This window comes from Micropterus dolomieu, linkage group LG18 (assembly GCF_021292245.1).
Source record: "Micropterus dolomieu isolate WLL.071019.BEF.003 ecotype Adirondacks linkage group LG18, ASM2129224v1, whole genome shotgun sequence".
Classification (NCBI taxonomy): Eukaryota; Metazoa; Chordata; class Actinopteri; order Centrarchiformes; family Centrarchidae; genus Micropterus; species Micropterus dolomieu.
This window is the reverse complement of record NC_060167.1, coordinates 22,750,207-22,764,710: the sequence shown is the minus strand read 5'-3', so window position 1 is coordinate 22,764,710 and position 14,504 is coordinate 22,750,207. Positions and strand designations below refer to the sequence as shown.

At 39.7% G+C, this 14,504-nt stretch overlaps 2 protein-coding genes across 6 annotated transcripts in view; one reads left to right on the top strand and one right to left on the bottom strand.

Moving 5' to 3' along the window:
• Window positions 1-11,404, bottom strand: part of arhgef25b (Rho guanine nucleotide exchange factor (GEF) 25b) — a 27,771-nt gene extending 16,367 nt beyond the window's left edge. For 2 of the 5 annotated variants that reach the window (XM_046028873.1, XM_046028875.1), the window contains exons 1-4: window positions 11,249-11,404; window positions 10,605-10,829; window positions 8,706-8,746; window positions 6,196-6,301 (exon numbers count right to left, since the gene is read on the bottom strand). In XM_046028873.1, the coding sequence (XP_045884829.1) occupies window positions 6,196-6,250 (55 nt within the window). In that variant the 5' untranslated portion in view covers window positions 6,251-6,301; window positions 8,706-8,746; window positions 10,605-10,829; window positions 11,249-11,404. Of the gene's footprint in view, window positions 1-3,588; window positions 3,995-6,195; window positions 6,302-8,705; window positions 8,747-10,604; window positions 10,830-11,248 lie in introns of those variants that run through there. The other 3 variants (XM_046028870.1, XM_046028871.1, XM_046028874.1) reach the window with 2 other exon arrangements.
• ankrd33ab (ankyrin repeat domain 33Ab) lies at window positions 10,623-14,504 on the top strand. The gene is made up of 4 exons (XM_046028876.1): window positions 10,623-10,883; window positions 11,264-11,393; window positions 11,717-11,857; window positions 12,987-14,504. Exons 1-4 carry the CDS (start codon window positions 10,623-10,625, stop codon window positions 13,826-13,828), a joined length of 1,374 nt encoding a protein of 457 aa, XP_045884832.1. The 3' UTR covers window positions 13,829-14,504.

Below are 14,504 nucleotides of genomic sequence, written 5' to 3'. Positions count from 1 at the left end.
GATATCAATATAATATATAATAAGTGTCATGCCTCTGGTTTGCTCAGTCTTTCTGCTCTTAGCGTCTGTGACCTAAACTATTATTAGGTCAACTAGGTCATAGTTGCTAGTAAACTATGACAAGAATGATTATGGTTAATATCCCTTCATATCACATGTGATAACATCCTGCATGCTGACAGCTGACCCAGTTACAGTTTTTACAGTGTAGCAGGACGTCTACTGCTCACGCCACCACTTCTTTTTTCCCACGGAGCAGACGACTGCTGATGTTGGCTCTCACTCGTACAGTGTGGACTCCCCTCATAGTTTTTGTTTGCCACTCAGAAACCATCACGGTCTACTCCATCTCTCCCCACTGAAGATCTGGTTAAGGTCAGAGTTCAGGTTTGAGTTTAGTGAGTAGGACGACAATGAGCAGACATACTGAAGAGTATTGAACTCAACACACCCGAGTCCAAACTAAACATAAAGAAGCACCATTTAGTTACAGTACTCTGCACCACATACTGACCAGACTAGGACAAGACTTTCCCTGACTTTGGTTACCTCTAAATGAAAGTTTATGTTTTCCACTGCCTTTGACTGACGGTTTAGTGCAAAGAGTTGTGAAAACAACATTCACTTACAGAATTACCACCTAATAAAGTGCATTTGCAAAAATTTGCCTTTTTACACAGCAAACAGACAAAGAGCAACATTGCATTCATATAAAGTTGTAATTCTGGATACTTGGCAAATGTAAGTCAAATATTCAATCATCTTTAGATCTGTTTTTGGTTTCTACCAGCTCCTGAGAAAAATAAATGGCTCTTCAGCAAATAAATGCTCCACTACTTTCACCAGCTAATCACTTTATCTGTCTGCCTTTTAGTGCTAGACAGCGAGAGTACAGTAGGTATTTTTAAACCTTTTTGCTGAAAACAGTCAACTAACCCTGCTGGAGACAATATTGTATAGTAACAGTAAAGTTGTGGGCCATAAAACCATCAACGGGTTCATCACTATAATAATAACATTATGCACGTTGCACTTACATCTTGGACTATTTTGTATTTGTTTCTCTGTTTTTTCTTTTCAGTCTTAAAATTGTTTCTATCCTATATTTCCTGTTTGATGTTTATAAAGCATGTAACAAATAAACTTGCGTTGCCTAAGAGGAGAGGGAGTTCTCAGTGTCTGCTGGAGACATTGTCCTGTAGGGACAGAGGAACATGTCTTAATTGTTGCTTTAATGCAAATTCAGTTCAAATTCAACAACAATATTCCAGCTAAACACACAACAACCCAAATGCAAAAGCGCAAAGCGGCTGAGCCTACAGTTAGGCTTCTATCTATGCAGGTGTTCTGTGGTAGTAAACACTGTTGGGCTTGTTAGCCATCATGTTTACTTTTTCACATACTGGCAGTGATGACCTCACACAATGGTGGGCTAATGGACTATTAGTCATGGCAGTTTAGGAGGCAGAGTGATGTATATGTAATGAGACAGTGAGATTGTTGGCAGGACTTTTAAGTAGATTTCCAAGCAAGTTGCCCAAACACCCTTTATCTGGAAGTGTTTGGGCCTTTATAAATAGCTTTTGGACATTGTGCCAAAGGAAATGAAACACTCAATGAGAGCGATCACAGAATGAAGGAGTTATAAGAAGTGAGATCAGGAAGCAACAAAAACTAAGGAGAGAGCCCCAAAACCACATAAGAACAGCAGGCTGTTCAGCAAAGGCTTGTCTTCCCAGCAACCACAGAATAGAAAATGTATGAAATAAGAAACAAAGAGATGAAAGACAGAGAGCCTGTGCTATCCTGACTGCTAGGCTTTCTATATAAACAAAGCAAACTCATCCACAGACTCACAAATAGAGAAAAAAGGTATTTTTAGAGTCAGGGGGCAAGAAAACGCCTTGTATAACAGTAATACTGACATCACATCACACAGGAAATCTCAAAGAAAAGAACAGCACTGGGCAAAAGGTGAGAAAGCAAGGCATCTCAACACAAGGCTGTTTTCATTTTTTACATTTCACACTTCTATTTGCAGGGTCTGTCAGAGCAGCGCAGCTCAGAGAAGAGCTGTTCTGTAATCATTCCCCGAGCAACTGGAACAACAGAGGATTTAAGGGTCGGGACGGTAATGGGATGTGTTTGCATGTCTATGTATGTGCATGTTCGAATTTGTGTGTGTGTGTGTGTGCATGCGTACAGCTGCCTTTGCTTTAAAGCAGGGTCACAGTATTAGGAGTTCAGATTAAGAATATCACTTTCTGTTTTTACATGCTGCCATACATACACATAGAACAGCAGACAATAATGCATCTGATATGAAAAAAAGAATAAGCCCTCCGCAGGAACAAAAAGATAAAAGAGAGACATCTTTATTGTACTGTTATACTCATTGTGTGTAAAGTTTGTGTTGCACGAATACACAAACTCTCGTGCTGGGAGGCCCAAAATTGACGGACTGTAAAAAGCCATACTAGTCAAAAATATAACTGAATACATAAATAAATAATGTTGTTAATCAAATAAATAAAATAGAGTTTAAAAATAAATATTAATCTTTATACATTTCTTTTGATATCCAATCAATTAGTAATATAAGAAAAAAAACTTACCATCAATCAGTGATCGGTTACTTAGTAGGCAAGCTAATGACTACTAGATCAGCTAGCTAGCACTACTTGAAAGACGCCACCGCTCTTGTCTTCATCAAGGACCACAATGAAAGTCCTGGACATTTTATATTGATTTAATGTCTCTTTTCTCATAATGTCGAACTAAGCAGAATAAATAATTAACATTATCAGCAGAAACACCCCCAGAAAAGTTGATACTGAGGTAAGCAAATGTTTTCATCTCAGTATCTAATTATAGTCAGTGATGCAGGTAGAGATCATAAAGAAGTTGTTCTCTTCTGTGCCTCATAAATCTCGTTTCTTTTTTTCCACAGAAAAGAAAAGTGTGTGATGGGGGTCAATAGGGAATGTTGGGACAGTGACTCATGGACTCTTGTGTTGCCATGATTCACTTATCAGCAGCATATTCAGAGACACTGCAGAGATCCAGATGTGACTCTTTCACTGCATGGCTTATAGTCTGTTTAGGACATAAATCACTGGCTGTTCTTGTACATGTATCACATACTTCTAAACACAGACTGCTGATTTAGATGAATCCTGAAAAGCGATATGAATTAAACTGTCTTCTGCAAATCCACAAATGATACTTCGACTGTGTTATCTTGGAGCAGACTTTCTGAAAGTCTTTCTTGGTATTTCGTGGAGTCAGACAGAGTTCCCATTTAAAGGAATAGTCACTGTTGTATTGTCACACAGAATTAATGATCAGCATACAGTGCAAAGTTTGCAGACACTTTTGTATGCCTAATCCAGGGGAAATTCTCATCTGACACCAACACCAGGGTCGACAGTGGTAGCCCATGATGGTGAAACCACCACTCAATAGCAGTAGTACAGTAGCAACAGTTAGGTTGTGGTGCATCAAACAACATTGTAACTGCACAACTACAACTACTCTACAGTCAGAACAGCTGCAGTGAAAATCCTGAAGAGCAGAGCGTCTACGTACCTCTAACTTGAACAAAGCAGCAGCCACATTTGCTGAGCAGTTTTCTGAACAGGTGCTGACACCCACACCCTCGCTGGTGGTGACCCCCTCTCATGGTGATCCACTCCTGTTGCTAGACTCAAGTCTACAAGAGGCAGACATCATGCTGGACGCACACACACATAAGCACACACACACGCGCACGCACACACACACACACACACACACACACACACACACACACACAAACTATTCCTGTGGTAAAACCCAGAGGAGATGAGAGGAAAAGTGTACAGAGAGCTCCATAGTCCAAATCTGAGTAGAAACCCCAGGGATGAAAAAAAGCTGCCCCTCTCCCATGATATGAGGAGCAGCAGGAGAAAAACCAGAGAGACAGTGCTCCTCTCTTCTCTGCAGCCTCTGTGTGGTCAGATAGTGGGCAAAGATTATGAGAGGGACCAAAAGTGACGGAGCGACAGAAGGGGCAGGGAATGGGAGGGGCTGTGATGGGGGTTTTAGCTAACATTCTGCACTGTTTCGCTAGCATCTGATTCCTAGTCCCACCTCCTTTTATTTCTCCACCCTCCCCTTTCCTGCTCTCTCTTCACACCTCCTTCACCAGCTCCTCTTCTCGGTGTTTGCTCTGTGAACCTTTTGTACGCATGACTTTTCCACGAAATAAGCAAATCTTTCAACAGGGTAATTTTGCAGTCAGTGTTTAGTGGCATGGCTCTATGGATGGCAGTGTATGTAGGTGGTTGGTGGACACTTGGGTCCAAACTGTAATATCAACTGCTATCAGTTGGACTGGCATATGATTCATCATAGAGGATTAATCCCTATGACTTTGGCGATTCCCTGACTTTTCCCTCAGCACAAACATGAGGTTGATATTTGTGGTTTTGAGTGAAATGTCTCAACAACTACTGGATGGATTTCCATGAAATGTGGTTTACAAATCCATGTACCCCTCAGGATGAACTGTAATAACTTAGGTGATACCCTTGACTTTTCATCTAGCCCAACACTCAGGTCAAAATGTAAAAATAAATGTGTCCAATACTTTTAATATTTACAAAATACCTGCAAAACTAATGACTCCCAACCCCTTGTCCCCTCAACCTTAGCTGTATCTTTTGGTTTAGTGCTAATTAGGAAATGTTAAATGGCTAACATGCTAATCTAACATGGTAAACATTATACCAGCTAAACATCAGCATGTTAGCGTTGTCATTGTGAGCATGTTAGCTGCTGTTAGCATTCCGCTCAAAGCACCTGTGCTTTACCACAGCCTCAAACGTGGACTCTCATCTGTCCATATTCTCTTCAACCATACGGCAAGCTAGAGCAATAAAATAAAGATAAAGATAAAATATGGCAAGTTTAAATGATGAAAAGAGCCACTAACATACAACAAGATGCAGACACAAAACAAGCACCCAAATTCAAGTCTGTGGTTTCCAACCTGAGGATCAGGACTCCCCCAAGGAGTCACAGGATAGATTTATGGGGTCATGATATGATGATAAACAGGGTAGGAGAGCAGATAAAATACAGTATCTGTTACACAAATATGGGTTTGTTTGTTTGTTTTTTATCTTTCTTTATTGCTTGTTCTATATGCGAGATCATTTTAAGAAAGAAAAATCACTTTAGTTGAGCTTGCCACCAACCATCAGCCTAATATATGCAAACTGTCACCAGAATGAATCTAATCTGAACAACAAAGATGATATATCATGTATGTTTATTAAAACTGGTAAAGAACCTAATTCTCTAATCTATAAGACAATTGCCTGCTTTCCTTTGTCATTACAAAACCAAAGCCTTTCCACTGCTGTGGAAAAACCAACATGTGGAAAGACCCGACACACAGCAAACTGAGCCGACAGGATGGAGGCAGACCAATTTAATCTCAAAGCCAAGATTAAGCATTCATGACTAGATGATCTTCCGAACACAGCTGTCCAGGCTCGTGGCAGCCGGTAGTGTGATTCAAGGAGATTTATGCATAAACTCATACGAACCCAAGCATTGACAAAGTCAGTGAGGAAGAAGAACAACCAAGAGGGAGAAGAATTTGTCTCTTATACAGCTGTTGTTTTTCGATATGAGACACACAGTCTCACTCAGGTACACACACCCAGACAGATAATCACGCATTCACATCACAGGTTGACCAACACGACCCTGGAATCTCAATCCATCGAGGAGAGATTACAGCTATACAAATATCAAAATGCTCTTGTTCTTTTGGCCACGGAGTTAAGCTTTTAAAAACTCTGCTGACCTGATGATCCCTGTGAGCTGAAAAGCGCTGATCTCTCCACATCGAAGGATTATTGTACGTGCGTACATGTGTATCTGGGCGTGCACACATCTAATTAGCCAATATTTAATCATTTGGATAAGGTAATGTGTGCTTTTTGTATTTAGTGCTGCTTTTGGTATTTTAAAATTTTAAACCACGATGTTTTGTGAGCAAAGTGTAACACTTTCAGTCTATCTCTGATGTGAACGCTGCTTTTCCTTTCTGCCAGGTGACATAAGAGATGCACACAGCAGTACTACAGTATTTCTCTATATTCACTGAAGACATGAGCAAAGCATATTAACCCACTGAGTTACCTCTGCATCCTTCAGCCACACTGGACTTTCTGGTCCACTTGAACTGTGTCCGCATGTCCTGATCTTTTTCATCGGGCAACAGTTTTTCCCGGTTGGCTTCTGAAACCTTACACACAACATGTGGGTGAAATTAAAAAGAAAATAAGTTCAATAAAATTAGAAACAACATTTCCACTCTATCAAATGCATTTATTTGCAGCTGTATTTGTATTTTAATCTACATGTGTGACAGATTTAGGGGTAGGTATGCCCTGAGAGAGCAGAAAAAGTGATTGAGCTAATTATACCACCACCTCTCTTTTTCCAATTTTGTTTCTGCTTAAGGGGCTTCTTATCTTATCTGAGGAATTTCTCTGAGAGGGCTAAATTGATTGGAAGAGTACAGGACATAGGCCAAAGAATTCTGACGCTGTCTGAAGATAAAATGGTCATCTTAAAAGTTGACTTGATATTTTCTGGTTACTGCTATTTAAACAAATCTATCAAAATAGATCCCCTTGGTGAAGGTTAGATAGATGAAAGAATTTAGAGGGTATATTGGAGAAGAGTTCTGCACCTTGTTGTTTGTACATCAAAATTATAAAGTACAGTTACATACATAGCAGCAAACGTTCATCAGCACATGAAATGAATTCAAGTCATGATATGTTTTCTTAGCAAATGGCCAATTACACTTAAACTCAACCCTACTTTTAGGACAAATGAATATGATAATGCTCAGATTACAGGATGAGCAGCATTCCAGTTTTACTTTGAAGAATTATGTTAATATTGCATTCAAAATCTACACATTATTCAACTGCATAGAGGGATTTGGCTTAAGCAAGGTAAAAAAAATACAGTCTCCGCACGTACATAATATTCTTGACAATTTCAACATTTGTGTACATGGTAATAATAATTAAGATTAACCCAAGTTAACACATGCGTCAAGGTTTTTTTTAATTTCCATTACCTCAAAAGAATGATGTTGGTCTTGTGGAGCAAAGGCACTCACTTTATCAACCATGTATCCCAGAAGTTGTTCAGTCCTCCCTTGCACTTTTGCTAAAGTCTTCATTTTGCATCACTTGCTCTTCTGTTCCCCTTGAGTTTGTCCTACAGTGGCGTCCTTTTGCTTCACCTTAATGTCTTAAATTAAACCTCCACACCTGATCCTTTGATTTTGATTTAATTCAAAGACATAAAACAAGTTGAAAGGCTTCAGAAAAAAGGTCCCTGCCGTCCTAGCCTTACGTCTAACAGAAGCCGACAATCTATGCTTTGCACCAGGTTTTTTTCCCCCTGTGACCAGATGAGGACAGCTGTGGGATCTTTCCTCAGGCCCATCTGGACAAGAGGGGGGTCAATCTGTCCAGACAGGTCCAGCCACGTCTGACAGGTCCCATAGGCTAATTTCAGTCTGTGACCATTCCCAAAGCAGGAGTTTCAACTAACTCACCATAGCTTCAAAAAAAGTGTTTTATTATTACCACTGAGTAGATCATACTGCCTTTATGATTTCCTTTTTTATAGTTTCATTCAATGACTACTTTCACTAGCCTACTGCAAGTCCACCAGTGTAACAAAAAATATGTTTAAATCCTCACTTCATAGAACGCAGGTGAATTTCAGATTCCTGATATTAAGGATATAACTTCTCATCAGCTTCACTCTATTATGAACAAAGAGTAAAGGCTGAGGTCTGAGATGGGAACCTGTGAAGTGTGTGAGAGATCCCCATCCTGTGGTAAATCTGTGAAACATCATGACTCAGCCTTGGCTCTCTGAAATGACATTTGTAGCTGTTTTGACTCTTGAGTCTGGAATCTGTCCCGTCTGTTCAGAGCACGTTGGTCACCTCTGATTGGATTTGATAGTCTGCTAGCCAGATTTAACAATTAATTAGATTCCTCTGGCTTAAGCAGCTTACAGTTAACATTTTATGCATTTACAACTGGATTAATTACTTATTTGTTGAAGGCATACAAAGTACTACATGTGGTTTTGATGTTTTTATACGAGATTTTTGCATAAATGCATATTTGTTCATATTTGGCATAAGACAAGGTGTGGTTGTGGTTGATATGTGATTGCCAGCTTCTTTCAGTTTTTCATTTGCATGTTCTGATTATGTTCTCATAACTTTTTAATGAAAGGTGTCTCATCCTTATTTATGCCATCTGGTTGTGGGTTATATGTACCTGAGACAGTTTATCAGAAAGTTAAAAGATGGGGAATCAACGGATTTTGCTAAAAACTTTAAATACAGACAAAAAGAAAGGGAAAATGTCATGGTTCTTCAAGGACCTTTCTTTAGTTTAACCAGTTTTTAAAAATTGTATCCATACCAGGTTGTATGGATTACACCGGTGATGAGTTGAAAGATGAAAATGACCAAAGCAGTGAGTAATCCCCTCCATAAGCTGTTGTAAGTGGGATGAGCTAAGCACTCTAAAGACTCTACGAAGACTCCTCCTCTGAGTTTTATGTCATCACGACAATATGTGGGATGGAAATGGGTAACGTACCTCTATTTACAGGCCCAGGAGGAAACTGTGACCTCTCTGCTCTGAAAACACAGTAGGAGTGTTGGAGGAAATCAGAAGTCGTCCACAAGAAGTCACAGAGGTGTGACACACACGGACCGACACATGGATACATCTACATTTACAGTGATAGATTACCGTTTGTGGTGAGTGTATATACATTTATGTTATGTTCATATGTTAGTGCCAGATAGTTTGATCAGAGTAGAATTTACATTCTGTAATGATGGAGGGTGGTCTAAAAATGACTGTCAGTGACTTTAGACGTTTTGAATATTCCTAACTCACAGCTCTGTTGCTGAATGATTCCACAGTGTCAGGAAAACTCAAGTACACGTGTAAACATTTGTAATAATAATAATAATAATAATAATAATAATCTTAATTTGTAGAGCACTTTTCAAAAACAAGTTACAAAGTGCTTTAACAAGTGTAAAGACAATAATACCCAAAAGACAATAATACAAAAATCAATACAAGATAAAAGCAAGAAAACATTGAAAAGACTAAAATACACATTTAAGATAAATATAAAAGAAGTAAAATAGAATGAAATTAAAGGGATTAAAATAAAGTCAAATAAGATCGGGAAAGGCTCTCCTATAAAAGTATGTTTTAAGAAGGGACTTAAAAGAGTTCACTGACTCAGCTGACCTGATTTCCTCAGGCAGGCTGTTCCAGAGCCTCGGGGCCCTGACAGCAAACGCTCTGGCCCCTTTAGTTTTCAGTCGAGACTCTGGAACAGACAACAGACTTCTGCCCGAGGATCTCAAGGTACGTGCTGGTGTGTATGGGACTAAAAGGTCAGAAATATAACAAGGCGAGAGGCCATGAAGAGCTTTAAAAGTGATCTATAAAATTTTAAAGTCAGGTCTAAAACATACTGGGAGCCAGTGTAATGAAGCTAAAATAGGGGTAATGTGGTCATATTTCTTTGTTCTGGTTAAAAGCCTGGCAGCTGAGTTCTGGACAGTCTGGAGTCGATCACTAGATTTTTGGGTGAAACAGGTGAAAAGGCTGTTGCAATAATCCAGGCGTGATGAGATGAAGGTGTGTAAAATGGTCTCGGTGTCCTTAAAAGTTAACATAGATCGAATTTTTGCTATATTTCTAAGTTGATAAAAACATAATTGAACAAGCTTTGTGGTGTGCTGCTCGAAATTTAAATTACTATCAAAACATTTGCATGTGATTACACACACACTACATTACAGAAAAACAGTAGCCAACAGTTAAGTTGGCTTCAGAAAGGAGTAGAAGTCTACTTATTTTCCAAAACAAAACACAGACATAAAGACAAGAAAAATGACATGGAACTCCAAGAAACTCTCTTTAGTTTAGCCAATTAAAAAATTATACAAGTACCAGGTAGTACACAACATGAGTTGACCAGGGTCACATGTGACTGAGGTTATTCTGAGGTGGGTTGTTCCTCATTTAGCCTGTGTCTTCAGCAGGGCTTTTAGATGCTGATCCAGTTACTCAACAGCAAAGGAAGACTGAGCTCATACAGCCACACCCACTCCATGACACACAAATAACACACACATAATCCCTGACTGACAGACTCATGTTATCTTATGTCAATCTGACAATAAGCAAACCTTTGATCTTTCCGTGCCTGAAGCCTTACACATTATATACCAGCATGTTGTGATTGACCAACTACTTCATGCCTACAATGAGAAGCTGATTTTAACTTTATGTGTAATGATGGAGAGCTTTCCAGGGAGGAAAGATTCATCCTTTCTGGGTTTCCATCTCCAGAGCATACCTGATAGTACCTTTGTTTCTATAGACAACATCCAGCAGTTTCTGCAAGACTACTTTCTATTTTTGATTTTCTTGTAGATGTAGCCAAAGGATACACTAACATCTCACCTGTTTTGCTGTTGGAAGATGGCCACCGCATCGGAGGACCCCCACCTGGGCTCAGGCCCTGATGAGGACGGCATGTCTCTGTTGGAGAGCGAGTCCGATTCAGACAGCATCCTCTCTGACGACTCGGTGCTTCCACAGCACATGCCGGAGATAGCAAACGGGCGTGCAGCATCAACACTGTATCAAGCATGCGCTCGTAATGAACCCGTCTCTCTGCGGAAGATTCTGGAGAGAGGGGTCACAAAAGAGGAAGTCATGGAGCTGGACATCAATGGCTGGGTGAGGGTCTCATTCATAATGCTAATAATTCAGAAGCTGTAAATCATAGCTCCAGCCTGCTAAAATGTCTAAAACAGTGGTTCTCAAAGTAGAGTCTGTGAGGTTGTTGAGAGGATTCCAGGGGGTCCCCAGCAGACCCCCTGGAATTCCATCCATAAGTAAACCTATGACTATTTTGGTCATGGATTTCATTCACTTTCTGTAATAAAATATCTAAAATCCAAAATCCTATCAGATGTGCAATCCTTAAACAAAATCTTTTTAGATGGGGCTCGTGGTCTAATTTATGTCAATGTAGGGTTCTTTGAAATGAAAAAGTATGAGATCCACTGGTCTAAAACACCCCCGCTGTCACTGATCCTTACCGTTATTACCAACAGAATGGCTTGATGGTGGCTTGCTTCAAAGGTTTCGTGGACATTGTATATGGGCTCCACAACTGTCCCTTTATAGACACAAATCACCAGGACAATGAAGGCAACACCGCTCTGATGATTGCATCCCAAGCAGGTAAGTCGTACCTATACACCAAACATTGACAAAACAAAACAAGACATAGGTCAAGTTCAGATGATAAACCAGTAAAGTACAACACAAATGAATGAGCTGTAGTGTAGTTAGTTAGTACTAAATATCATACATAGCATTATGTGACTTATATAGACTTAAAACTGTCAGGCTTTAAAGTTTTAATCTGACCATGATGCAGTCCCAACCAATATCTTCATCTGAACTGAGACTTTTGTGAGCAGCAGAACCAATTATCAGACGTTAGCACATTTTCTGACACACGTGTTGATCTGATCTCTGATTCCTGATTTTTTCATCTCCAGGACACGTCAACACAGTCATGTTCCTCCTAAATTACTATCCTGGTACAGACCCTGAAATAAAGGATTGTCGAGGTTTCACGGCCCTCATCAAAGCTGCTATGACCGGCCGCAATGACGTTGTGGCTGCCCTTGTTATGGCTGGTACGTAAGCGCACGGGCACACCTGTGATCTTTATGGCACAAAATTCACTTATTCATGCCAATTTCCAATTTATTGTCTTTCGAGTCTTGGAAAACTATTTTAGTTTGTGATTCATTTTGATCAATTTATTGCATAACATATTAGGATCTTCCTGACATCATACAAATACATCATGCTATTCACAGATTAAACATCATACTTAAAGAGGTAATTTTATACTGCATATTCATTTTGATTTGAATATAAAGCCAATAAATAGATTTCTAATTTGCCAATATGAACCACTCAGTCACTTGTCAAACCTTTTACTAAGTAACAACATGCATTTACATATAAAAAATGCACAGGTGACTGATAGTATAGTTTTCTTGCCAGGACTCCAGGCATTCAAAGGCCAAAGTTTTACAATTACTATTCTTTGTAGCTTCTAAATCCACCACTTAAAAAACCTTTGGCTTTTCACAGTGTTGCACTCACAACTCAGGAGCTGCTGTAGTGTGACATTATTAGGTCTTTTTTGAAACCCTGAACATTAGCTCATTAACCCTCACAGCTCTAAATGAACAGCACCGGTGGTGAGAGTAGCTGAGCCCATAGTTTATCTGTCCATATTTGAAGCCAGCTAACTCTGTTCACGAATGAACGTGCATGTGACGTCAGACCGGTTTAAGGGATCATTCTGAGGACGTTTTCGCATCTAAACACAGCCTCCTGTAATCTCTGACTGATGAGTCTTCTAGGCTGGTTGTAGATTAGCCACTTGCAGAGCTATTTGTAGACTGCACATGTTTCTTAAACTCTCTGCTTGTCATAATTTACTGTTTAACATTTTTTAACACAACTTTAGTCTGTGAAATGTTAAAAAGCACTGAAAAATGGCAACTTCACAATCTCACTGAGCCCACAGAAATGTCTTCACTTAGCTTGTTTTGTCCAACAAACATTTACCTGTAAACTGGAATAGAGCCATCGTTAATGTGATTAACAACACCTGTGCTTTTCTTACAATGACAAGCCAAAATTTCAGCCATGGAAAAGGCCTGCCGGCCTAAAAGAGAATGAATGCTTCATTCATTTCATAATTAAAATGAACCCTTACTTTTCCTTTGCTCTAATTTTTATTTTCAGGAGCTGACATTCATGCAGTAGACACCACAAGAGGAAAATGCGCTCGGGACTGGGCACTGAAAACAGGTCGCTATGAGACTCTCTATCGTCTCCGACGCCTCAATATGCGACCAAAAGCTGAGCAGTTCTGTGAGAGTTATGTCCCTGAGTGGCCTGAGCTTAAAGCGAGAGTAGCCAAGGCCACAGCTGAGAAAAGTGCCACGGGAAAAATCACCCAGCAGCTCAAAAATACATTCGGGTTCAGACTTCCTCGTGACCCCCAGGATAACGGGTGCTTGGACCACATGGTGCGCATGACCACCAGTGTCCACAGTCCCCTTATTTCGACTGGATGCCACCCACTGTGCCCTACAAGCCCTCCTGAGGTTGGGAAGAGACGCCAGGCTGTGCAAGAGCTGGTGAAGAATCACCCAGAGAAGGAATTAGAAGAGAGCTCAGTGTGCCATAGCAACGGCTCAGTTTCACACATCATTCCCACAATCTACTCTGCAGAGTCCATCTCTACAACGTGCTGTGCCGACACTGAGCGACGAGGCAGCATCCTCTCATTGGCTTCCGCCAAAGTTGCGACTACATTTATTTCCCGCAGTATGGCGAGAAAGAACAGCGTATTCCCCTCGGGCTGCATCCCCAAAATCAACGTCAGCAGGCCTTCAGAGGCAACACCAAAGAAAGAAAAGAAGAAGAAGAAGGAAAGGGGCTTCTTGGAACCACCCAAGTGGAAATACAAGGAGATGAAGGATGAGAAGAAGAAGGAAAAGAAGAAAGCTGAGAAAGAAAAGACAGAGACAGAGAAAAAGGAGAAAAGAAAAGAAAAACACAACAAGAAGGCCAAAAACTAAGAGTTTCAAAAAAGAAGAGTTATGCTCTACGAATCATCCCTTCTAAGAACAAGATGCGTTTTAAAAATGAGTTCCACTCAGGGCTTGAAATTTTCAAACCAAATATCTCAGAAAAATTCAGCAAATATTGAACCTAAAATCTAAAGGGAAAATAGCGCAGAGATTGTTTTTTTAGTTCCAAAACAAAATACTGTAACAGAGGATCTCAAACGAGCCCTGTAAAGACTCTTTGGCAGGGGTCCGAAGCTTTTAGCCTCTGATGTCTAAAAGTTGAGACAAATATTAAATATATTCAGGATATAAGTTAGTTTTCAATGAATATCTTCAAAATTTGTAGACTAAATTAAGACTAATTTTAATTATTATGGTACAATGCACGAAACCAATGTTTCAGAAGCATGTATGCCTACCTCATCATTAGCATAAAGACCTCCATACCCATGCCCTATGCAATATGTAAATATAGAAACACATATCTATATAGCTCATTTGTGTTATTATATTTTTTTATGCTTTGATTAAGTTATTTTTGTAAACAGCTAGCCAAAATCAATTGTAAATACTGAACAGTATGTAGTTAACATGCCTCACAATGAAGGATCTGTTTAATCCTCTAGCTCAGTTCTAAGTTTTATTGCCACTATCTGATATTGCCAATAAACTGATATATCTCCTG

What these genes read in the sequence shown, in the direction of transcription:
- ankrd33ab (XM_046028876.1), top strand. Translation starts at nt 10,623, where the DNA reads ATGGCCACCGCATCGGAGGACCCCCACCTGGGCTCAGGCCCTGATGAG. An exon ending in AGCTGGACATCAATGGCTGG is followed by an intron (nt 10,884 to 11,263) that starts GTGAGGGTCTCA and finishes TATTACCAACAG; the next exon opens with AATGGCTTGATGGTGGCTTG. An exon ending in GATGATTGCATCCCAAGCAG is followed by an intron (nt 11,394 to 11,716) that starts GTAAGTCGTACC and finishes TTTCATCTCCAG; the next exon opens with GACACGTCAACACAGTCATG.